This window comes from Corvus moneduloides, chromosome 4, assembly GCF_009650955.1.
Source record: "Corvus moneduloides isolate bCorMon1 chromosome 4, bCorMon1.pri, whole genome shotgun sequence".
Lineage (NCBI taxonomy): Eukaryota > Metazoa > Chordata > Aves > Passeriformes > Corvidae > Corvus > Corvus moneduloides.
In genome coordinates this window covers 39096642-39123914 of record NC_045479.1, presented here as the reverse complement: position 1 = coordinate 39123914, position 27273 = coordinate 39096642, and the positions used below count along the sequence as shown (strand labels likewise).

Below are 27273 nucleotides of genomic sequence, written 5' to 3'. Positions count from 1 at the left end.
AACAGATACTGTTCAACAGCTCCATCTTAAACCACATTTTAAAAAATGGTTTAAAAACAGAATAGACAAGTCATGACCTTTTCAATAAAATTCTGTGGAAACACTGAATGGCCAAAGCCATGTTGTGCCCCCCTGAGGGACAAATAAAATGTGATTCTGTCTCCCCCAAGATGTGCATAACTGCTGTGTGAGACAATTTGGGTAAACAGGATTCTATGAGGTGCCAATCTGTCTGTACAAACTGTCTCCTAACATAGGGGGTTTAAGTATGATGAAGTTATTTCTTCTGACTTTCCTGCCTAAGCAGCAGAATGGTGGAGAACTTATGGCATAACTGGTGATAAAAGTATGTTGGATGATTGTAATTTTTCCTGTGTACACTGTCTGTCCACTTTTTGGTAGAAGAATTGAGGGACTTACTTTTCTTAAGCAAATGACTTTTACTATAAACCTTGGATTTTACAGGTAAATAAAAGGACTGCATCATACGATGCAATTATTCATAATGAAAAGCTATTTTTAGAGTAAGATGGCATCCATTTTCTATTGATTCATATGCACTAATTGGAAACAAAATGAAACCCAAGGGATCACATGCTCTGGCATGTTAATTTTAATTCCTTCCAGTTTCTCTGATTTAGATATCAGATTTCTCGATATGCAGTTTCTCTGAATCAGTTCTGGAACCCTTCCGAAAAACTGTTACCTCTGGCCCTCTGATTCCCCAGCTGCTGAAGTACAACTGCTACATTACACCTCTCCAGTTAATACATCAGTAAGTGCATACATGGACTCCTTTAGGATTCCTGGATGACTACTAGCTTACTTTTATTAATTTTATTGCTTTGTTATAGAATCCCTTCCACTAATGCTTCAATATCAGATAGAACCTCTATGATCTGCTTGAACCTATCCCTGCAATGGATGCAGGAAATTTCCTAAGTTCTTCTAGGGTCAATGCAGATGCAAATAATGGAGTCACTTCTCACCTCTTGGTTCAACTTCCCCAAATCACTTTTCTACCATTTTGATCATCAATTGATTCTTGCACTCTTTGGTAAGCTTCATGCTGTTGATCTGTTTAAAAATGAAGTTATGATTTTTTTAAAATTCAAGACCATTTTTGCCCTGCCTTACTCAGTTTTCACATTCAAGTGGCATCAGTTTATGCTCTTTTCTATCTCCCTTGTAAAAAGTGTCTCCTTTTTTCTGATAGCTTCTTTCATCTGAGGGTTTTGCAAGATCAGACTTTTTCAGGTCTTCTTAAAGTAATGTGTTGTAATTTGTTTTCCCTGATTGAGTTTTTCTGCTCTTTTTTCCACCTGGCCACTTTCTTCATTTTAGATTATTACCTCTTTTACTAATAAATACACTAATAAAACACTTCAGGGGTTTTTGTCTTGAGTATATTAGGCTGCTGTATGCCATGCTTGTTAAAGATATTTTGGACCTCGGGACATAAGTCCCTTTTGGATAGCGACTGTGGGTGTCCCTATTTGCTCCAAAAAATAATTTACGGTGACTAAAAATTTAGTGCTCAAATTGCAAACATACATGGTGTTTACATGGGAATAAACAAAATCTCCAATTATTACTATGTTTTCTGTCATCATAGCCTTTTTGATGCCTTTGAAACTGTCACAGTGTTACCGTTCTGACTGTTTGCACTGTAGCTCTATTATAACACTTAGCCCATCTATGATGGGACTTCAAACCAAGAGGAATCTGTATTATCCATGACTGACTTATCTGTCTTTAGTGTACAAACATAAAACACCACCTTGAAACTATTTAATGTGCCCTTTGGAAATTATTTGCACCTTGACATTGAAGTGTTGCCTGATTATTTTTCCCCCACAGTTTCTGTTTTGCCACTTATGTCAAAAATCCTCATTTCAAGCATGTTGTTGAACTCACCATGAATTCTGTTTGGAGTAAATGAGAACATGCAACTGCGTCTCGAAGCTGCTGCCGTGTCAGGACGCGGCCAGCTGACTGCAGGTATTCCATCGCTACTTTTTCTCTTGGGGTTGGCACAGTGACGAAAGGTTCAACACTTCCCAAGCTGCTCATATCCAAAGTCAGTGAGACATTGGATCCTCGTCTGCATTAGAAAATAATTAAAACCGTTATATGAGACCTGTGTTACTGCAAATCCCACGCTCATGAAGCTGATCCTGAGTTATTTATGCGCCCTGACTTTTTCTATAGTCACTAATGGATTTGGGCATGCAAAGACTGCAAGACTGGTTTCACCGGTAGCACTGAGGGGACAGAAAACCACGTACATCCTAATTCTTCAATCTAACAACTGATGCTGCAAAAAAAGTGTGCTAGGGGGCAACTATATGAATTATTTTCAGAAGCAGAAACAGCTCCCTATATGCTACTTTATTGTTATGAATGTCAAAGTGGTATCTTGGTAAGGAAGAAATATTTCACAGAAAAAACCCAGGGGATATATTTCTAACTGATACACATAACAACATGAAATAAATTCATAGTTAAGTTAGGTGCATGTTTAAGAATTTATTGAAACTAAATATACATAATGTAGCGAGAAAAATTGACAAAAGCAGCAGAAATTAATGAAAGGCAGTGTAAACATTGTGACTACCAAGACAGTAGACAATGTCTCATGTTAGGTAGAAGGGAAGGGAGAGGCACTAAACCACAATGAATGATCTGTGTCTGAGGAGAAGGAATGGTCACAGACTTAAAAGGGGCTGTTTGGAAATGCCAAACAGCTCTTGCAGGACAATCAAATTCATAACATTTCCATTTCTACAGGAAAATAAAGTTGGATTCAATGACAACTTTGAACCATGAAAATACAAATAGACTACACTTGTGTGGGTTTAGTATGAGCCCTATTCTTTTTGGGGCTTTCTCAAAACAACACTTAAGAAAACTGGCTTTTTTCATATTTTCAACCCATCAATCAAGTATTATCTACTCGACTTTTTAGCCATATTGATTGCAAAAAATCCATGCTCTGCAAATTGTGATGACTAAACACAAATTTATAGGCATCTATCAAAGTTTTTGTGTTTACTAAGCAGCAATCAGTACTAGACTGACAGATTCAGCTTGCTGAACTGGACTACAGATGCCCATCTCAGTTAACATTTACCAAGCAGCTGTGCACATACAGAGATATGAGAACACCAGTTTGATTCCTACCTCTGCACATTATTGTCTCTCCATTAAGGGGTGCTTACAGGGAAGTTCTTTGAAGTCTTAGTTACTCTATCATGCTTGGATATACACAAAGGTAACATAAGATTGTCTCAAGTCTCTCCTAATAGTCATCCTGCCAGATCAGTACACAACTCTACGCCTTGCCCATTTGTAAAATCACATATGCCAATGATTAACCATTTACTGGATAATCCATTATCCAGTGCTTCCAGTTTTTCTACTAAAACTCTGCTTGGTTGGGTGCATTTCTCATCTGCAGGAGTGTGACTGCACACCTCTCTGAACACTGGATGTTAAGATACAATTGTCCCTTTTACAGTAATACCATGTATTATTATAAATATAGTACTGATATCATCTGATAGTATCTGTGAGGCAAGTGCTATTCCCCCCAATATCGGGGGAATGCTTTCCTCTATAGAATCACAGAATCATTAAGGTTGGAAAAGATCTCTAAGACTGCTGAGTCCAACCTTTGATTGAGCACCACCATGCCAACTAAACCAGAGCATTAAGTGCCATGTCCAATTGTTTCTCAAACACTTTCAGGGACAGTGACTCCACCACCTTCCTGGACAGCCCGTTCCAATTCTTGACAACCCTTTCAGTGAAAAAATTCTTCCTAACTTCCACCCTGAGTCTCCCCTGGCGCAGCTTGAAGCTATTTCCTCTTGTCTGTTGCTCATGGCTTGGGAGAAGAGGTTGACCTCCTTTCAGGCAGTTATAGAGCACAATAAGGTGTCCTCTGAGTCTCCTTTTCTCCAGGCTAAAGATCCTCAGCTCCCTCAGCCTTTCACAGGACTAGTGCTCCTTCCCCAGCTCCATTGCCCTTCTCTGAACATGCTCCAGCACCTCAATGTCCTTCTTGTAGTGAGACGCCCAAAACTGGATACAGCACTCAAGGTGTGGCCTCACCAGAGCTGAGTGAAGGGAGTCAGTCATTGAAGGGGGTCCTGCTGACCACACTATTCCTGACACAGGCCAGGACACCACTGACCTTCTTGGCCAGCTGGGCACATGCTGGATCATGTTCAGCTCCTGTTGACCAGCATCCCCAGGTCCTTTTCTGCTGCGCAGCTTCCAGCCACTTTGCCCCAGCCTGTGGAGCTGCACAGGTTTCTTGTGACACAAGTGCAGGACCTGGCACTTCACCTCGTTGAACCTCATACACATCAGCAAATGCTTCAATGATTTTATTTTAAATTAAGCGATTTCTATCATGTCAGTCTGCATGAATAAAAATTACTTCAGACACTCACCTGTCACTTAGCAAAGCTCAAAGCAACAATGTCCGAGAGACAAGACCACCTGGTGGAATAGGTGAATCTCACATTGTGCCATTTTGTTCACAAGCCTATTTCAGCTTAGGTGATGGGTGGGCGGCAGCAAGAGCTTTGCTGCCCAGGCCTGCAGATGGTAACAGTGAGTCAGCAGTGGGTGTCTGGCTGCCTCCAGGGGTAGATGGGGACAATTTCTGTTGGCACAGGGAAGTGGGTGGGATATGATTCTGCTGATTTTGCTAGAAGGTAGGCTGAAGTGAAGTAGCATCCTGAGCAAAAAATGAGGGTAAGTGGTACATGCACAGACTACCAGTAGTGCTCTGTGCCTCGTGGCACAGCCTGCATGGTACTGGAACCCCAGGCAGCAGTACCAGCATTCACACCCAAATCCAGAGCTGTTACAGTCTGGGAAGTGGGCACACCATAGTGGCTGCTCTCAGATGGACCCCGCAGGAGGGTGCTGGCTCACATGCCCATGCATTTCCCTGGGGACTGCTCCAGCCTGTGGGGGGAAATCAGTTCCCAGCTTCACACCACTGCTCAAGGAAAACATCCTGTTAGACCTTTCTGTCACAAAACCCCTCCTGCGCAAGCACCTTTTCTGACCGTGCCTAGCAATTTATTCCATGGAAAAAGGCAGTCCCTCAAACAGGTGGCTCTGAGTGCATATATTGCAAATCCAATCTTTTGAAAACCATCCAGAAATCCACAGAAGAGCTGTGCAATGAATCCCTCCAAATCTGTTTAGGCTACCTTTGGTTGAGAAATGGGTAGCAATTTAGATCCAGACATACTTCTGGGAGAGCCTACTGGGATTTCCTAATATAGAGGAAAAGTATTCCCATTGTCCAGCAACAAAGTACAGTGAAAATGTTAATATTTTCTTTGGCTTTTACATTGTTATAACTGACAGTCTTGGCAACAGGGCGATTTCCTTTTTAACAACAACAAAAAAATATACCTGATCTAATTATAACTGTGAGTTTACAGCTTTTACCATTTATGGGGATTATTGATGAACACTGGTCTTGAGGATCTTACTTACTCTGGAAAGAAGAACCAGTTCTTAGATGCACATCTAATACATTAAAAGGTACACATTGAATAAAAACTGAATATAGAGCAATCTTCTTAGAAGTTCATAAGAGGACATATAGTGGATCAGAGTTCTAAAGGTAATTCTTCCATAAATATGGGGATCTCGAAAAACCCTTTTGAAGTAGTATTCTTCAATTAATAAAATTTTTAAAATAATGTTTACATACTTTAGAAATGCTATAACCAGTATTAGTGTTAATCACACATACTTCTTTATTGCATTCTTTATGCTGAGGAATAGGGCTGAAAACAGAACGTATTGCATTAGAAGATGAGGGAGAGCCTGAACCACCATGTGTTTGTATGTTCTAATAGAAGATGCTTATAGTCTCAGGTCTTCCTCTAGACTCTCTGGATTCTCTATGTTCCTTTAATAGTTAAATTCTTCACTCTCTGTTGAAGAATAGAAAGCAAGAATTCTCTTTTACTACCTGGATGGAAAGAGGTTACCTGTTGAGCTCACCTTTTCCAATCTTACTAGGAGGGACTGCACAAGGCTGGCCACAGAGCAGTAAGGAGGTACCACCTAAAACAAAGCCCATGTTTGGTAACTATCCCTTGCCTACGTTAGGTTTTGAATAAGGAAATCGCAATCAGGCCAAAGACACTTCAAGTCTGACAGCTTATTTTACTTGGAGATAAACACACAAATATATATATATACATAGATATATATTTATCTCCTGACTGTTATTTTTCCACCTCAAATTAGAGTAAGGGAACCATACACATGGGTCTTCCCTTATTTCCCCTGGCCAAGCTTTTTTTACCTTTTAAATAACTTTATATTCTTTATGTCCCCTATGTGAATAGTCTGGGCCAAATAAGGGAAGATTTTGTTATGATACACCTACCCCAGCATCCTCTCGAGGTTGTGTCTTGATGGGGAAGAGCACCATGTGAGGAATCTGAGGAATTGTAAACATTCATGACAACATTATATTAAAATTGTCAGGAGACTAACTCTTATGAAGTTCCACCAGCTGGGACAGCCACCTCATCACTGGTACGTGAATAGTGCAATCAGGAAACCACTTGTGTCTGTGTATTGTCTGGAATCCCAGAGGGGGGTCTTACTAACATACTCGCAGGTCTCTTTTCAGTTGGATAATAGGAACAAGTCCACTGACAAGAATTCACTGGAGTATTTTAAATAATACATTTATAGAAGCAGATTTTATTACAAGGCATGATAAAATAAAAATTTTAAAAGGAATGTTTGTTTGAAAAGTGTTGAAAGGAAGCTCCACCTGTCCACGTTGGAGGGCCACCAGGTTACTAAGGCCCTATTAATCATTACTGAGGTAATTTCCAGGTCTTCCCTGACCCTAAAATTAAGCCATAGATGTTGATTATGAAAATCCAATTGCCTGACACGTTTTCCCAGTTGTTTATTTAAGTTGAGTAATTTCTTTAAATACACATTCCCATGTTTATTCAGCACTCCTGGAAAATGCAACACCCAGATTCCTGAGCCCCGGCCTCTCATTCTCTCTAGTGGTTTTGGAAGCAGCGGTGATGGCTGCTGCCCTCTAGGAGTCACTGCCCTCTGACCTCAGAACTACGGACACGGGAGGTGCTTCCTCCTGTGCCATCGGTCCTCCGTCCCCCAGCCGAGCTGCTGTGCAGCTCAGGAGGGAGCTGGGTCAGGCATGTGGGTGGAAGAAAGTCAATAATTAGCATGAAGAGTGGAGCTGGATGCAGTTGCTGGGGAGAGAGTTTGCTTCGGGTCCTCAGATGCTGCTTGTACCAGGGAACACTACACAGGGCTACTCTCCCTGGGTTTTACTGAAGGGAAATCACCACAGTTGCCCCGTGCCTTTTCTTTCTCTGGTGCTCACAGATTAGGCCTAAACATGGGTCCTGAGTCTCTCACCTTGCGGGTCCATCTCGTTAGCAAATGCACTGAATGAAGGTGGTTTGCTCTGCTATAATTGCACTGGGAGAGCACAACTAGGCACATGCTTCCCAGCACTTACTCCCTTACTGCTGCCAGACTTCACTTGCATATCTAGTTTTATGTTTCAGTAGAGCAATTCAAAGGGAAAAAAAGTATGTTTGGAAAAAAGAACAATGGAAAAAATACAGGTCTCAGCTTTCTTTCTGCTTTTAGCAAAATAGCTAAGAGAAAACATGGTCATGTAGATGAACTAATGTGATATGTAAAACTCTAGTAGAATGTGAAAAGTACAGTAAATTAGAAAAGGACTTAGTATTGTTATTAATCCTCAATACCAATAGAAAATAAATAAAAATAGGAAACTGTGGCTTCATCAAGAAAAATCAGTGCTGGAAAAAGGAAAAGTAGAAAAGCAGGAGTACAGAAAGGTTAAAATAATCTTTTCAAATGACTGAAGATATTGCTGTTTTCTTCCTGCCTTGGGCAAATAGTAATATGGGTCATCTAATAAACAACTGAGACATTTCTTCACAAATGAAGATCTATAATATCCATTACAGACAGTCCTGAGAAGGTTAAGAGATTACTCTCATTTGAAGCAAGATATACTTTGATAAGTTTTAAAGTAACATTCACAGTACTGTTAAATAGTTGTTTCTAATGCATAAGAACAATTTCTATATTTTTCAAAAGTGCATAAATAAGATTCTTGCTCTATACTTGGTATCCTGAAATATATATCCACCATGTGCTGCTGATACTACTGGACATCTTGGGAAAGTAGGGCTGGATGAGAGTATGGTTACATTAATGGGTGTGATAATCTCTTGATTTTCTTCTGAGCATCAGCAAACTATCTCAAATGAGTCTAAGAATACAATAAAAATCCATTATTGACCATCCCAATTTAAAATATGAAGATATATTTTTTTCTTACATCTACATTCTTTTCTTGGAAATGTAGAGCTCATAAGTTTCAGTTTTCTGTTGTGCTGCAGCACATATTACAGAATATTCTGATAGAAAACCCCATGAGTTCTGATAGTATGCAATACCCATTAATGTAATTATCTTGCTATTTACTCTTACTTTCCACAAAGGTTAATCAATATCATCAGTATTAGTTTGAGAAAATGATGAATTAAAAATCGTTAGGTAAGTATGTGAATGTCATCCTAACACATAAATATTTGCACACGGTATTTATTGCACATACTGTACTTTTAATTTTTACACTCCCAGGTGCCCTAAGAAGCACTAATATACAGATGCCATGCTTGGCAGACCCACAGTGAAAACTCAGTCTCCCAAATGCTCTCTGCTTTACCTGCTAACACTTCTGAGAGTTTCACTTGAACAAGAGCTGTGGCTTTTAGGAACCACTCTGACCTGAGGTTATTCACACTTTTCAACAAACCAAAACTGTATCACACCCCAGACTGAAGTACTCAAAAATCAGAAGTTGAGATCAACCAACTAACAAGGCCAAAAGAGAATTTACTTTGCATTATGACCAGTCTAAATTGATAGAGCCTGATACCTTGAAGGATCTGCTCTGCTCAGCTCATGTTTGGTTATTTTGCAGCTACTTTATTATGCATGAAAATAAAAAATTCAGGACCTTAGTTCCACCTTCAGCACTTGGGTGTGCAGTAGGTCAAGACTTGATCTTCCCCACTCTCCTGCTATCCCCTGACACACCAGTGCTACTTAAACCACCAGAAACTACCCACTGACTTCTCATTACGCATGGGAACAGTAAATCTCTCTTTTCCTATGGCTTCCTGGCCTCATTTCCAAGACCTTATTCCTCTCACAGATAAACTTTCCTCTAGCTCTGATTTTTCCTTTCCAGAGAGGAGATCCTGGAAAGACAGGTAGATTTTAGCTGAATTTTCCACAAACATGCTTAACAATTAAGTGGTTAATATTACTGGTATTTATGTAATTTCTACTCTGGCTTGCAGACATCTGCACCTGAGACAAATCCTGTAGCCATTGGTGTGAGCAGCCCCATCTCACCAAACCAAAGACCTCATTTACAGAGGCTAATTGGATATAACACTGAAGCTAATACCTATCACCTGAAAGCCATAGATGGAATATATTTAAGCTCAGGACTCTAAGAAAGGCAATAGTATGAAGTATGCATCTTCTTGGGAAGAATATCTGCTATTTCTGGTCATGTTTGCTCTGTCACACAGCTCTCCTCACAGTTATTCCAGTGTTGTATTTTTATTTTTCTCTATTTATTTGTCACTCAAAACACTGATGCTTTCTGACTCTGAGGAAGGGGTCTGGAAATGATGACAGTAAGCTGTGTACCTACTGAAAGAAGAAGAGGAATATATGGCTGCTGTGAGGCAAGTCTTCCAATCATCTATGGCCTCCCAGCTACAAAAAATCACCTGGCAGCATGTTCTATTACTCTCTGAGTCCACAGAAACTGATCTGGAGCCTCAGTGATGAAGTTTAAACAGCTTTTTTGAAAACTGGAGGCATTTCATGTTCTCTCCGGAGGGTCTGATCTTGTTCCCACAGCCATGAGCGAGTGCAGGCCAATACATCCAGCGCTAAGTTGCAAACAATTCTCAGGATCTACTCACAGCTCAGCAGGTCAAAATGAGCTGAGGAAACGGTTTTGACAAGTACTTCTGGATTAAGTTTTAAGCAATCAGTATCTGGTTAGGACAGGAATGGCTCAATATCCTGTAGAGGAAAACAGCTGACATGAGTGTAGTTTCAACTTTCCCTCTTTTAATCAGGCCTTCTAATGTTCTGCCAATTCACTCCTGTTCTGCCCTCGATAAGGCAATGCTGCTCAGCTACGGGAACTGACTGTTCAAAAATGCAAAGCTTAAACAGCCTCCAATCTTTTCCTGTAGATTATTTCTACAATCAAATTGCATTTTGTCACGCAAACTCATCTCTTCAATAAAATTTGAATGGCAACATAAAGCTCTGTCTCTGTTTCATAGTCACATATGTGCCTGCAGCATGAGTGAAAATTGAGTTAAATGTTCAGAAGTAAAAATAAATGAAGATGCTAATTTGTTGTGCCTATTTGAGCTGTTTATTCCAAGAGCTGAACAAATGTTTACAAATTTGTGGTTAATTTTCTTTAGATGGTAGATCTTTAATTGAATGCAGTCTTGCTCACTACTGTTCTTATTGGCTTGCATTGCAGCATTGCTCTATTTCATATTGGAGGCCTCATTGCACAAACTTACTGGATGACCTGTTCTCTCTCTGATTACTGCACATGCTAATTTAAACCAAGCTACAGTGAATATAAGCAAAAGGAGTTAAAAGAATAGGAAGAAGGAAAAGAGAATGGAGAGTAATAATTATTGACTGCTAGGGCTGCACATATTAAATAAATGCACAACTTAAGGAGCTCAAATAATGCATTTATTTAAGGTAAGCCAACAAGGACTGTTAAAAAACCTCCACATATTCTGTCTGCTCTATATTTTGCTTAAAAGAAAAAAAGCAATTTGGAAAATATTTTTGTCATACTTGCATGAGTTTCCCCTCTATGCTTCCAGTTCATAAATACCTCTGTGACACCTTGGAGGAGCTGTAGCCATGTACCACCATTGCCAATTCAGATCTCTTATCCAGGTGCAAAACTTTTCCCAAATCATCCAAGGCCCACTTCTTTGCTGAGCACTATATCATGCCTACAGGGTGCTTGCCTGCATTACACAGAGAACAGCCTATCTAGGAAAACTGATTTAATCAGTGAGGATGGAGAGGTGCAACACTACAGCAATAGCTTCGGGGAAGTGGTTTTTTAAGACTATTTAACTGACATTTTATGCTATTTAGTTGGTATGTAATTAAATAAATGAATAATGGATCTTGTATTTTTCATCTTTCAGATGAAAAAAATGTTGGTTTAGGTTTTTTTCATAAGAGAAGCCTTAGGTAAGTCAATTTAGCTTCATGTATTCCATAATAATTAATGTCTTAAGCACAAATTCTACTTCCATCCTGCAACCGCTGCTCATTTAAGGAATATAATCTACAACCCTTAAATCCAAACAAGCAAACATATAATCTATTTGCACATTAATGTCCTTCAATACTCTTTTGAGGCTTTAACCAAAACCAGCTGACCTGGAAAAAGACATGGGCAGAAATATTCTTAATGTAAATGGGCAGTATCTTCAGACAGTACCAGTAAGAGAAAATTATTTTTTATTGTGACTTGAAGACTAATCAGTACAATGAGTTCTTTCCTGGTGAGTTTGCCATTTGGGAAAGACAGGAAGGAACATCTGGGAAAAGAGGCGTTTACTACACCCTGTCAACCTTAAGATAATAAAAAAGCACATTCCTTGTTTATTTGACTTGGTCGTCATTATCTTTAAACTACTGCAAGTGTCATATGGAAGATTTCTAAGCAGACAAATGAATTGTTAGTGCACTTTGAAGAAATAACCGAACAGCAGCACTTTCTGAAGAAAACCTCCAGACTCACAATGTTGCTCAACAGAGCTGCGCCACCTATGGACGTTTCCAAAGGGAGCCGGCAGAACAGCTCCGCTCAGTCACAGTGGACGAAGCATCAGGCTGCCTGTACAGACCCCAAATCCTTGTAGCACTGGAACACAGTTCCATTTCCAGGGTGACTAATGTGTCTAAGCTGTACAATGAATTGATGAGATTTAAGCTCTTAGAGACAGAACCCATATATGTGCTCTTAGATCTGCCATTTATCTGCTTCTAAATTCTCCAGACCTGACACCTAAGCTACATATATAAACCTTTCTCTCTTTCCAGCTTTTTTTTTCTTGATCCACTTTCATACTCTGGCTTTGTTTTCTATGGGAAGGCTTGCTCAAACAAGTATATTAATGTGAGAAGTGCCTGCATTCCCTTTGAAAATAAAGTTTAGGAAATCCACTTAGGCTTGCAATTTGAAACAGAGCAATGTTTAAATGCTTTTAAGACAATTTCAAATGTCTGCATGACAAGGTGTACTTTATCTTGCACTTCAGAGGTTAGGTAGACCTTTAAAGGAGACATTGCCAAGCTGTGCAGTCTCATTTAGGGCTGAACACCTGACAAGGAACAGACAAGTAAGTGAACTGGAGCTCTTTTCTACAGAGCTCAGCAGATCCCTTGAAGTCCATGGCCCTGGACTGCCTGCCTTCATCAGAGACATTCCTATAGGGGGCTGCCTAGGCAGGGCTCTAGAAAAGGGAAATGCATCTGTACCTGCACCCAGAGATGAAGGCCAGAGAGAAGGCTTTCTGATCTACTCTTTCTCATATACACCATCAATGAGTAAGAACAGATTAAAAAATTCACAGTGAAATAATGATAATTGCTTCAGATTCACAGTCCTCTATTAGCAAAGAATTCATGGCATCGAGAAACTTACAGAGTTTGATTTAAATTCACTTCTATGAATTTGAATAAGGGAGGGAAAAGTGAGGATTCTGACAAAAGTAGCATTCCTCTAAATGCGCATTGCATTATGAAATAATGAGAAAAGAGAGAAGTTGTATCTGAAAGATAAACTGAACTCAGTCCCAAACTGATCTCCACCCCATCTATCTCAGCACAAATGCTTCCAACACACAGGGCTTCATATGGCTACTGATGTAATATGGGTCAGGTTAACATACACTGAAGGCAGTAATGTAGAATATGAAAATAAATTTGGTGTACTTTGTAAGGCCAAAGATTGTCCAGTATCCTGTTTCCAATAGCAAGAGAAGGTTTAGGGAAAGCACGCAAGACAAAGCAAGCAGGAATTATTGATTACTTAATTGATACTGTTACTTATTTTTACTATGTTCTCCATCTTCTGGCAATCTGTAGTTTAGGAACGTCCTGAACCAAAGGGTGCTTCCCCATCTTTGTGCCTGGTGTTTCTCTTCTGTAGTTTTTCCTTCAGACAGCTTTCTTAGTCCACCTTATGACCTCTGCACTGACCCAGGATGATGAGCCCTGTAGCCAGGAGCCAGGCAATAGTGAGCACTATACATGGGGACTAGAGGGGTATTTAAACCATCTGCATTTGTGAAAATCCTTGTGATGAAGCAGAAAACATTTTTTTTTAATATAATCTTATCAGTAAATTGCAAACACTCTCAGTAGCTACAGGATTAACTTGAGGATTAATTACAATACCAGCTTTCTGCTTTACACAATGCTGCCTTCTTTTGCAAACCTACTCAGTATTGTGCTCTGTGGGCCAAACTCTCTTCCCAGATACGTCTATAAATCCACTGAGGCCAAACAAGCTAGACAGAGTCTGAAGTGAAACAAGCCCATGCAAATTGCATTTGTTAACTATTGTGTACTTTTCTGCCGTTCTCATTGTTTTCCTTCACTTCTTGTAAGACTGTGCTTTTAGGTCCACTATCAAATCCAGAGAAAGGAACTGAAAGCCTCTGGACTATGCAGCAGTCTCCCAGTGGAATTTTTTATGACTCAGGAAGGATTTGAGACATCTCAAAAACAGGAGATGCGGCTGTCAGGGGATGGTGGGAAGCAGAAGAGTCAGCCTTGGCAGAGGGGCAAACTTGGCTGCCTCCTGCCCAGCACCAGCCCCATCTCTTGCTTTCCAGGGAGCTGCCATTGGTCATCCTGAAGCACTGGGACTGAATTCCCTAGAGAAACATTGTACTTAACGACATTTTTCTGTGTGGGAATTATATACACTACTTCCCCTTCTGATGCCTATCGCATATTTGAGCGGTCATTTGAAGTTGCTGTGTTCTGTTTTGCTCCTGTTAAAAAATCATAGTATTAACATAACAGGGATAATTATAGATACCATAAATTAATAACAATACACTCTGTTTGTTAGCATCAAAGTACATTCTTTGATAGAGAACATAAGGAAAGTCCCTGTCCCAGAAAGAAATATCACTTTTGTAGCTTCTTATAGACTCCCCTGGTTAGAGAAATTAATGGAGAGTTCAAAGCCAAGGTATTTCATGAAGATAGGCACTGATTTGCAATAACATATTGGATCACTTAACCAATTAATATCCCACTTGTCTTGGGATGAAAATCATAAAAAGAGTTCCTGAAATGTCTTGGAAACTCAGCTAAGGTTCAAAGTCTAACTACACGGGTGCATCAGCTTGCATATGATGGTATCAAAGCAGACAAATAACTCCAGCAAGAGCCTGGCTGAAATCTCAGTGTTGTGCGGAATCAGCTCTGCCTCTGGGCAGTATTTCTCTGGCTGAGCCATTCTCATGGTATACTTTGGGCATTCTCATCTCTGCCATGATGCTATTGCTTCTGTGTTTCCTGAGGCATGTCTGATTGTCTGTATGCATTTACTACCTTGTCTGATATTTAGAATGTAAGTCTTTTGGATAAAGGAACATTTCTTTTTTGTGTACATATGGAGTCTTGCACAGAGGGATCCTGATCTGTGACCAAGGCTCTCAGGTACTGAGAGAATGCTAAAGAGAATTTCTGGCAAGAGCTGAGAAATACTCCAGCCCACAGATTTACATGCAGTATTCTTTGAGCAAAGGTGTATTTGCAAACAGGAGACATTTCTGCTAGCTAACAATGTTAAACTTTCTGTGCATACTAGCTCTGACTATGTAAGAGAACTCTGCTGAATATCCAGAACTGGATTTTTCAAAAAAGAAGCAGTATAATTAGTCAACTCTCATAATTTTTAAGAGTCCTCCTAGCACTGCATAGAAATAAAATTAATTATGATTGCACTTAAGGAAAAGATTCATGGCCTGGACTGTTAACCGATGGCTACAATGTAAACTGGATGTAAGCGCTGCCCAGCACATGGCTTCTTGGAATTCAAAGAAATACTTGGCTAGCTTACATTCCAGTTTTGGAGACACTTTGACCTTTTTCTCTTCTTTCTCTAACTGTTTTCTGTGTCTGCTCCTAACAGTTTAAATTAAGGGGAACTGAACTAAGTTCAGCTTTAGGCTGCCCTGTAAAAGAAATGTCATGAGCAGAGATAAATGCATTCCAACACAAGAGGAAAGGTGAATATTTTTGTTTTGAAGCATTAACCTTTTTCAGACATTAATGGGGACACTCAAGGAAACTTTTCTATAAAAACCCCAAATGTGAAAAATAAACCTTCCTCCTAAATATCAAAACTCTGTATATCTGATATGGATGCTTCCTTCTACACTGTTTTGCTGAAACCAGAACTTGTGGGTACAAGTCAAAGGCTCAGGAGATACTTCCTGCTTACAAACCAGTCTCATAAAGAAGCTGGTGCCTTTGTCCCTTAGTGCAGCATTTCCAAACTACCATTGTGAAAAGGTGATACATTAGGTTGCAAATGTCACAGATGGACACATCCTGCTAAGGGCTGAGATGACATGCCCAGAGCATACAAGTCCATCTAATGTGCATCTCCTCACTTTCCCAGATGTCCCACTCTGCCTGCACATTAGGACAGCTGGTGAAGCAGTCACAGAAACCATGCCTGGACAGTCAAGCACAAATAAATTAGACCAGAGAGGAGCTGAGGAAATCAGTCACTGGAAAGCTGCATCAGAGTTTAACCCTCTGATCTCCAAACATCACTTTAAGACCCAAAACTGCTGCTGAAAAAGACAAGGGGATTACTCACACAACTCAAATTACTCATGGGGTCAGGGCAAAAACGGTCCCTGTAAATCTCAGGCTCAAGAAGCACTTAAATAATAACATGGGTATTTTCCCTTGTGTGACTTTTCAAAAGATCAGCTGGACAAATCACTGCAAACCCACCAAAACTGTCTACCAGATGGCAGCCACTGATTAATTTGTCTTAACTTAAGCCAAAAAGGAAGAAAATGTGATGGGTGGAGCCGTAAAGACAAGCACAATCAACATCCGACCAAATAGGGTTTCCTGTCACCTTGGGAACGACACTGATTGGCACTGCGGTTTCCTGTGTACAAGCTAAAACCAGTAGCAACTGGAGTAACAAGAATAAACGCCAGATAAGAGACCTGGGAATACAATAAAATTATTATAAAATTCCTGGCTAAACCTCAGAGGACAGTAAAGGCAAAAGCAAGGGTAGGCATAGACTGCATATGCTAAACAGAGCATTCCCCTGTTCATGAGAGCAGAGGGCCATGAAGCTGCATCAGAAGAATTTCTCTAAACAAGTGTAGGCTAATTTGCCTAAAACCACTCCCAAAAGCGAGAGTCATGTGCTTTGGAAAGTTTTATCTCTTCGCAAGGGAAGAAAAAAGGGATGTGGGACATTTCAAAGCAGAGATGGAAATAGGAGTGGAAACCTACTGTCAACCCACACTAATCTGAAATAATTTTAAGATGTGCCAGAGACACACTGTGGGTGTAAGTTTGGGCAATGGTACACAGTTATTTGCATCTATTTATTTAGATTACAACTCCCACAGAGTTTTGCTTCAAAGAGCTCTAACCACAACCAAAACAGCTTCTCAACCAGCCAGGAGTCAAACAGTTAAAATATGGAGTTTAGAGGGTCTTTGTTAAGCTGGTGCCTGAGTTCACTTCCTCTCCAGAGAAAGGGGACAATTCACATTCCTGCCTTCTTCCTACACTGCAGATAAGTAAAGATGTCTGTAATGGGTTGGACAGAACAGACATTCATGCAACTCAAAGATCTGGCACTGGCAGAAAGTTTTTAGAGTGACTGTGCACTTACAGAAATGTTTCACAAATGCAGGTTGGAGGCACAGCATTATTCTCTCTCTAGTGATGAATCCACGTGCCAACACAGCCCTCTTGGGCATTGAGAAGGAGACCCTCAAAGCTGGATCCCACCTCATGTTCCCCATTACTTAGTTTCTCCCACCTCAGTAGCCCAGGTTTACAGTCCTTTTCTTTACTCTTCACCCAGAGTGCAGGTGCCAGCAGTCAGTGTGGCTTTCCAGCTAGCTGAGATGGCCTGAGGAGGAGGAAAGACACAACGTAGGGTTTCAGGGAGACCCTGCACTGAAAAGAGAATTACCTAAAAGGCCATAAGCAACTGCCTACAATCAGGACTGCTCCCCTCGTATCAGCTGCTACACCCACTGCACACTTCTTCATGTGCTAGCTACATCTTGAAAAAAAATCACAGTGCCAGGAAAACAAACCCAGGCACTGAGTGACAGTGCTACATATCAATCATTGCAGCCCTGGCTTGTTTTTAGCCTTTGACAACAAGAGCACTCCAATGCACTTTATGGTTTGGGAATGAGCACATGCACAAACCATTCTCAGGAGGCAGTCTGCATCCAGTCCCTGCTTTTTTGGAGGCAAAGAGAGCTTGGCAATATGGACGCAAACCAATCTCTGCTATGCAGCCTTAGTGCTGTAAGTGCATCTAGGTGTGTTGAATTTATAAGTGGATGCCCCACCCCTGGAGGTGTTCAAGGTCAGGCTGGATGGGGCTTTGAGCAACCTGACCAAGTGGAAAGCGTCCCTGCCCTTGGCAGTGGGGCTAGAACTAGATTTTCTTCCAAGTCCCTTTCAACACAAACCATTTTATGAATCTATGATGTTACAGACCAGGATGGAATACAGCTGCCAAATGAGAGAAATGTATTTTTAGGTCCTTCAGAAAGTGTGTGTGTGTGGGGATTGTAATTGTATTCTCTCCCTCTTCTTAAATGATGTGAACAAATAGTAGCAAGTAGGACTTTTACTGCACCTAAGGTTAAGGTTCTCATCTTTGCTACATCTCTTCAGATGGACACAACATCCAGCCATCCTCAATCCAGTGGTTAGGAATATGGCTGGAGGAGGTTTATGCGCCAAAAAGTGCTCTAATGAGTTTGTAGAAGAGACAGATCAGAGCACAAAAATTCTTGCCTCCCACCTCAAACTCAGTTTACTGGTCCCCGGTTCTTTGCAAATTCCTTCAGGACAGGATATCACCATAAAACTATTCCACAACTTGTACTTTTGTGTTGGCACATAGCTTTGCTTCAAACAATTACACTGACATTTTCCTAATACAATCCCTACAATTTAAATTAAGAATGCAGAAAGCATACTCAGCGCCACACAATAGGGAAAATTTATCCTCCAAATCTATACAAAGCTAGTATATTTTAGTCAGGAAATTCAAGGCCCCTTCCTGTAAATATTTTAAGTTCACATGTTTGTGCAGTAAACTACAAAACCTGGCATGTTTATAGTAGCCCAACTGCAAGGTGCTACCCTCTGAGCGTTACTTGAAATTATTACTCACAATGGATGGTTTTGTGTAATGATAATGGATCAGCAACACCGTAATTGTATTTGCAGCAACTGTGCTCTGTGATCTAAAAATCAGAACACAGACAGAGAGAATTGTTGGAAATTTTTCTCATCTATCAGAGCAGAGATGTGGTTGAACAGTGATATCCTGAGGTGTAGCTGAGGCTATATTAATGAGGAAAAGAGCACATCAGGTTTTTTACCCTGGGTCCAGTGTTTCTTATGAGGTTTTATTCAGTATACAGTATTGTTAAGATAATGATTCATTTTAATGAATACTGCCTTTCTAAAATGAGGAAAACAGGTATTAGAGTTAGTTTTTGTGGTATTTGTCATCCACAGTATTTTTCATCCAGATGGCAATTGACAGAAATTGCCTAAGAGGCTGAAACTATAGTTTAATAATTTGTGTGTCTATGCAGAATGACTAATAAAAGAGAATAGTTTTCAGTATTAAGAGCAAATTTTTCCACCTCCAAACCTGAAGCCCAAATTATACAGGATTTTCTTTTAAAATACAAGATGTTTCTGAGGAAGGATGCTGAAGTCAAACAGAGAACAATAACTGCTCTCATTATTTGTGTGTGCACCTTTTGCTAATATATTTCTGTTTAAAACTTTACCTTTTGGCACTGTGTTCCACAGACTCCTATGGGTTATCTGAATCTTTTTTTTAGACTGTGAAAAAATATTTTGACTTTCTTTCCCACTAGAATATCTCTCTTTTTCCTGTTATAAGGAAGTGGACAGAGATGAGCACTTAGCATTATAATGCATGTTATTTTAACTTTTATTTCATTATTCTTACAGGGAGCTGCACTCACTGCATGTTTACTGAATAATTCTTAGAACTGAAGAAAGAATTCTGCTCCCAATTTACAGGGACTTTCAGGACGTTAGGAGAAATCTCACCGGGTACAGTCTATTAACTGTGGCATAGGATTTTTATAGTATTGCTCTGCTTTGTGGGGGAAAGTAACATCACATGGAGTTCTCACAGTCAGAGTTCAAGCCAAATTTCACTCATCTGTTATGTTTGTTGAGAGCTATAATTGCTTGATTTAGGTGATTGTCTCCATACTGTTCTCTATTCTGATGCCTACTGATTTTCTATAGTGGTTGCAGACTCAGTTGCACAGTCTGTTGAATGATGCCCGCGAGCAGCCCTCTCCCCTCCAAGTTTTGCACTTGCTGGCTCTTCCCTTTCACAGAGTATCTTCTATTTTCCTGTGTCACAGCTGTGCCTCCATACCATTGTGGAATTATTTTATTTCACACTTAAAAATAATTTATTATTTCATTTATCTGCCGGTGCTTTATTTACCAAACTTTTTGTCTGTTATCATCTTCACTGTCTTGTGGTTTTTTTCAGAGAAAAAAAATTAGCACAAGGCACACATAAAATATTATCTATTCTGAATAAGAGTCCTGTATACCCCTGGCATCCCGATACGTGAACATGAGGAGCTCTTCCTTTTAGACAGAATAATTTTCTGTATGTAACAGACTAAGAAAACACAGTGCTGTGATTTTTCCCTCCGATTATTAAAATACAACAGCCACAGTTTTAGGTCTTTGTGGCTAGAATGGAATACAAATGCTTGAGAAGATTTTCCAAAGTACTGTTTGTGTTTCAACACACAGTAGAAGAGACATTTTCCGCTTTTTCTTTTCTTCCATGTATCTTTGCACAGTAACTAATTTGAACAAAACATCATATTGTGCACTAGTTAGTTGAAATGTAGTTGTCTTAGTCACAAATAACACTGGAACTAAAACTCACAGCTGAAGTGGCCACAGGAAATGTAAATCCAGTTGTAATATTGTGCCGGTGTGGTAACATTTATCTATTACCATGATTGTGATTTAACAACCCACTGCTTGTACTAAGAATTTTCAATGCTTGATATGGCAGAATGAAATCTAAAATAGAACATTCCACTTCACCAGATTCTGCTTTTGGCTGGGACCATTCATATCAAGATGAATTTTGAGCCAACAAAGAGAATAAAAGGAAGTCTTACTCTTCTGAAGGAAAAAAAATATTATTCATATAAAGCTATAAAAGCCTAAATAGAAAAGTAAACACTGATGCAATATTCATAGATGTGCCCCCAGAAGAGAAAAGAATTATTTACACCCAAAAGTCAGGCGTTGGCACTGTGATACTGTGACAGTTCATCACCAAAGACACTCACAGGAGTACAGTAGCTCTCCTGCTCCTTTGGTCAGTAACAGAACAGTGTGGATTGCCAGTGCAAAAGGTCTTTGCTGCAAAGGAGCAGCAATTGTGAAAACACCAAAAGAGAGCAACTTCAAGGCATTCTGTACTGAATGATCCAGAGTATGCCAGGACGCTGTGAAGAAATAGCCCTTCACTTGCCTGCCTCAGCAATTGTAATAGAAAGGGGTCAGTGCCTCTTTGTTCTGACAGCCCCCTCACCTCCACACCTTCAGTCCACCCCCTGCTCTTGGTCACCACTGTTCCACCCCTTTCCAAACCACACTCTGCAATGTGGGCACATGCCCCTGATCAGCGTCTAGGAAAATAACAGAATCAGAGAACAGTTTGAGTTGGAAAAGACCCTTAAAAGTCATCTAGTCCCACTCACTTTCCATGGATAAGGACAGCTTCAATTAGAATAGGTTGCTCAGAGCCCCACTCAACCCAACCTCAAATGTTTCCTGAGATCTGCCACCTCTCTGGGTAATCTATTCCAGTGTTTTACCACCCTCACTGCAAAAAACTTCTTCCTCATATCTAATCTAAATCTATTCTCCTTCAGTTTGAAGCCATTACCCCTTGTCCTATTGCCACACGCCCTGCTAGAAAGTTTATCCCCATCTTTCTTATAGACCCCCTTCAAGTATCAAAAGGCTGCAATAAGGTCTCCCCAGAGCCTTCTCTTCTTCAGCCTGAACAAACTCAACTCTCAGCCTGTCCTCATAGTAGAGGTGCTCCAGCCGTGTGACCATTTTCATGGCCTTCCTTGCTCTAACAGGTCCACATCCATCTCATGCTGGGGGCACTGGAGATGCATGCAGTACCCCAGGTGGAGTCTCATGAGAGCGGGGCATGGGAACAGAATCGCCTCCTGAGGCCACTGGGCCAGTTAACATCCCGACTGCCCGACCCCGTCCCGTCCTCCAGGAGCTACCGCTGAAGGATTACAGTGCTGCCTGCCGGCTCTAGGTGTCACCCTGCCCGCACTCTCGCACAGCCGCATCCAGCAAGGCACCGGGCACCGCCGCGTGTGCGTATGTGGCATAAAAATAATCTGCGGCATCCCACACACTTGATAGTGCAAAGAATCTGTCGGGAAGCTGTGTCTTATGGAAATAGCTGAGTAAGAGCCTTTCCAGATACACAGAAAAATATGTTCATGGACTTGTCTCTAGTATTCAGAAACGCAATACGTTTTAAGAAGCTGGACAAACTCCCAGAAATATTTTTGTCCATGCACAGTTGTCCATTAAAAATTTGTTTCCGTCTGTACTGGCCAATGCTATTCCAATTAAAAATTGAAAGGTTCAGAGAGCCAGAGGCTGATGTGGTGCTTTGTGAAAACTCAGTTCCACTATATTTTTGCATTTGGATCATAGAATCATAGAATAGTTCGGGTTGGAAGGGACCTTTAAATGTCATTTAGTCCCATTTCCCTGCCATGTGCAGAGACAGCTTCAATTAGATCAGGTTGCTCAGAGCCCTGTTCAACCTGACCATGAATGTTTCCAGGGATAGGGCATCTGCCACCTCTGGGCAAACTGCTCCAGTGTTTCATTCTGATTGCAAAAAAAGGTCTTCCTTATATCTAATCTAAATCTACCCTCCTTTATTTTAAAATCATTACCCCTTTTACTGTCAAGGGCATGTTCCTCAAAGCAGCACCTAGTGTGCAAAGCAAGGCGAGCTTGAGAGGCAGGCATAGAATCATGGAATAGTTTGGTCTGGAAGGGATCTTTTAAGGTCATCTAGTCAAACCCCTCTGCAATGAGCAGGGACATCTTTAACTAGATCAGGTTGCATCATCCAACTTTTCTGTCCCATCCTTCAGAGAGATCGTCACAACTTCCCACCTAGATGGCTGTGCACAGCTCACTACCTGCTCAAAGAGAAATCAATGAACCATGGTCCAAACCAGGAACAGTTTGGTCTGGATCATACTAGGCATTTCATGACTATGGTTCACTCTTAAGTAACCAAACCAGGAAGTAGTTTGGATAAGTAGAAAATACTGCTCAGGAACTGCTGTCAAGCCATGTGACCCAAGGAATCTCCTAAGTTTGCAAAGGAGCCTCCATATCCACTCTAGCCTGCCAAGAGCTTCTTCTTTGGCAGAAACCAAAATCGGGGTTGCAAAAATTACTGAAAGGGTGCTCCCAAGCTGTGCTATGAGCAGGAGGAGACCTCCAGGTTTGATCCTACTCCATACTAGCAGAAGAAGAGCTGCCAGTAGACTTTTGAGCATGGTTCGCTGCTGCTTGCAGTGCGCAGATCCGTGCTGTAAGATCCACTTCTCCCATGTGTAATGAGGATGGCCCAAGGCTGCCTAATGCAAGGGCTTTTTTTGGGGCAGAAAGGTGGAGAGGAGTTTTAAACTGACCACTTACCTAGTCACTAGATAACATCTGAGGCAGAATGTGTCAGTGCATTTTTACTTTTTGCTTTCAATGCTGCGAAGTGTTAGAATGAGTATAAATTTGTTCATAGTACAGGTTATAGTAAATAAATAAGGAATACAAATAATAATAGCTGCTTATGTCAGAGGAGAAGAAGATAAACTATTCCCTAAAGTTCTCTCCATCACATCCCCAGACCTTTGTACACTGAGCTTGAAATAAAATTCACCATTTCTTAGAAGTGGACTTGGGCTGATAGAGTCTAACTGTGTTAAAGGTGACAAAAAGTACTACACAATGGGGTGTTATCACAATGGCTTTCACTTTTTCACAACGGTCTATTAGTGTTCTTTTACAGTAGAAACTGAAGTGCTCAACTCCTTCAACTTCTTTTTCCTTAGTAATAACCTAAATGTCTGGTTTATTTGGTCAAACATCAGGTTTAGTTTTCTCTTTGTGTCTCAGCTCTCCATTTTGTCATACCAACTAAGAACTTTGTTCTTCCAAAGGATGCATTTAGGTTAGGAGAATTAAATGCAGAGTTCCTATCTGTGGTGGTGGAAATTAATATCCTAAATCAACTGGTTTTACTTTCTTTGAGAAATGGAAAAGTTTCTTCTCCTTAAGTACAACAAGTTTCTTCTCCTTAAGTACAAAATCCCTCTACAAATACCTTTCCCTCAATCCCTCTCAACTATTGTATATGCTATGTTAGGTACTAAGTATTATCAAAGAGCTATATGATTCCCATGCTTGTGGGCCTTATTTTAGGGTCTTGTGGAATGAGAGAAACTACCAAAATGTATTTACTTGCTGCCTCCATTCCTTTTTTTTTTCTCCTGCAGTGATATCACTATATATTTTATGACAGCTTTGCCTTTCAGCCTCTTTTACTCACAGAAGAACCAATCCCCTTCCCTGAGCTCTGTCTGTCATAAATCCATTGATAAAATCTCTGTCATTGAAACCCCATGGTTCAAGCTGAATCAGGGTTACAGCTCAGCTGAGAGTCCTCACATATGAGGCTCTGCTCGGTCTCTGCATGGCATCTGTTCTTTCATTTATTGTCTGTGCTGGGGCAGGAGAGTTCAGTTGCACAGCTGCATGTTATGTGAGCTATTCAGAGCACTGATGCTTTATGAAAGTGGCCTGCAGCCATCAGTCAAGAAATTATACAGGTTTCTAACAGAGGAGAGACAGATGTCTGTGTGCATTCTCCTGTGGGAAGAATAACTGGTTTTATAAAAAGACCACTGGCCCAGTTTTTGAAAGTGAGTGGCTAGGTTTGGTGCCCAAGTATTTCTGAGGAATTGCACCGAAGAGTTGGTTTCATTACTTATCACTTCTTCCTTTTTGTAAAGCCTGTTGACTTTGGACTGTATCCTGACCATCATGGAAGGCTGCATTTAGGAAGGAAATTTATCTAAAGGTGATAATGGAAACACTGTACAAGATTTCTAAATGCACTCGGTGTAAATATTTCTTCTTCCTCAGTTTTCCAGGTGCTAGGGACTCCCGGAGAAATGAGAATGTCCTTTGCTGACAATACATAGCCAGCCCTTGAGCCCTCTTCCAGAATTTCCACAATCAAAACAGGCAAAAATCAATGGCAAATAAAAAATTATTTCTTTGGAGTAATTGTTGGAAAGGGGAAGAATATAATCAGCAAAAAGAATGCCACTAATGCAGTTAATCTCAGCCCAAAGCTGAACCTTTTCATACGACCTGAACCTTTGGTCATATGTAAAGAAAAGGAAAGGTAAGAAAATCTGTGAAATAGATGTTAATACACCAAAATCCCACTTCCCAGATGTCCGCCTGGCAAAGTTTCCCATTCACTGACAGAAGACAAACATATGAAATCATGAAGCATAACTATAAAGAAGCAGAATAAATCCTGAGCATACCAGGTACCATCCTACCTTTCCTGGAGCCCCACAGGTTTCATTCTGAAAGGAGATGGACTGGCACACAGGGGAGGTTTGAGCTCCGGAACACATTGGCCTTGAGGGTCCACTACAACATTGACAACCTTTGGAGCCTGTTGAGGCTGGACCATGCTATTGGTGGTCTTATACTCAGTCTGAGATGTCTGCAGGGGAAGGGGTGAGAGGTGGATCTCCTGCTTCTTTTCCTTCTCTTGTCTTAGTGACAACTGGATCTTCTCCTTTAATCTGTACAGAACCTACAGAAATAAAGAGGACATCTCAACTGCCTGGTAAGCAAGGCAAGGAAGGTATTGCAAATGCTGGATAAGATTGCTATACATGGCTTTCATTCCTAGAAGGTAAGCATTTCCCACAACAAGATATGTATTTCCATTACATAAACTGCAGAACGTACATGTGGGCAGTAGGGATTTTAACAGTTCTCACTGTGAGTCAGTACTTATTTGTAATACCTGGAGTAGCATTATTAAAAGGACAAATAACACAGAATGGAAATTAGTTACAGAAGACATTGTGAAGAAGGAAATACTGATGAATAGAGTGACTATAGAAAAAAATTTTAAGCATTTTAACACAAGAGAGACAATGGCACAAAATAAAATAGAAGTTCATGACTTAGCCAGGTACAAGTCTCTAATTACAGCACCCTCAATTTGTTTTAGAGCAGATGTTCTTATGTCCACCTATTGCTTATGAATATGGACATCAGATATATGCAACAAAAGCAGAAGTTGTACTGATCTTCTTCCATCAAATTCCACACTGAGGTTGCTGAACTCTGGCTTGGTGAGGGCGGGCAGGTAGCTTGTGCTCAGTAAGGGCACTCCAGAGGTACCCATGTTACACCTGTTTAACACATTTCTTTGGAGGGCAATGCAAAAAACAATTTCTAAGCCACAGCTGTTCCATTTTCAAAACATGCCTTACAACCTATGAAATCCATGAGAATTGTAAATATTGCATGTGGAGATGGAAGGCACACAGTTTTTTGAAGATGTCTGCAGACACCCTTGTACTTTCCGCTTTGCTTTATCTGTTCCTGTAAAGCATTTGATTTGGATCCTTGAGTAAGACAAAACTTAGACCAGAGCATTTTTTTCTCTGCAAGTCAGAAGCTGTTTTACAGCTGTTGCCCTGCTAGCACCACATAAAGATCTATCTCTCCATAGCTTTCCACTGATGACTGGATATATCTGATAGGTTTGTTTGTTCAAGGATTAGCATTAGAGGTTTAGCTGGGAACTACCCTAATGTCATTACCAATACACACATTAAACAAGACTTAGCTAGGTAAACCATCTGTTCGTTCAGAATGGTTTAGAATTGCATGGATAAGATCTCTTTGCCATAAATTTGCAGAAACAACAGCCCTACTGTGAAGCAAGGGCGCTGGTACCAGTAAAGATAAAACAGGAGCTTGAAATATTTTAACTGTCTTTTCCTCCAGTGAGTGCTTTCATCTAATTTGTTTCTGATAAACAGCTCAGATATTCATGGCCATGATAATGTTCACCATACTTTCTTGTCACTAATATGTTTTGGCATAGTTTCACTCCTTGGGGACCCAAGGAATTATGGTTTTGACTTCCAAAACATGGACAAGTATTATTTCATATGCTATTCAATAATCTTTTATTAGACCCTAGAAAAACAATGGCATGACCCTAGCATAAATTGAAAAAAACCTAACAAACTACATTTGATCTAAGTGCTAACACACTTATTCTCAGAGTGGTGCAGGGTTATCATTTTTAATCAATTCTAGGTAAAGTCAAAAAACCAGAAATGGCCAAAAATATAGTGACCAACACAATCTGTCACTCTCACATGCATTAAGCGGGACAAAATCGAACGTGAGCTGTTTGTTAGCTTTACAGATTGCACATACGCCATGTATATTCAGGTCCTGACAAAATCTGAGACAGTGTCCGTTTACACAGTCTAAACAGTAGCACACGTAAAGATAGAGGTTGGACCTGGGAGGAACAGAAAGGGGAATGCCTACGGAAAAGACCACAGCATCACAGCAATTCCATCT

At 40.4% G+C, this 27273-nt stretch overlaps 1 protein-coding gene across 3 annotated transcripts in view; it reads right to left on the bottom strand.

Moving 5' to 3' along the window:
- PTPRR (protein tyrosine phosphatase receptor type R) overlaps positions 1-27273 on the bottom strand; it is a 142341-nt gene that overhangs the window by 28938 nt on the left and 86130 nt on the right. For all 3 annotated transcript variants that reach the window (XM_032106739.1, XM_032106740.1, XM_032106742.1), the window contains 2 exons: positions 25209-25471; positions 1918-2104 (listed from right to left, as the gene is read on the bottom strand). In XM_032106739.1, coding sequence (XP_031962630.1) covers positions 1918-2104; positions 25209-25471 — 450 coding nt within the window. The remainder of the gene's footprint in view (positions 1-1917; positions 2105-25208; positions 25472-27273) is intronic.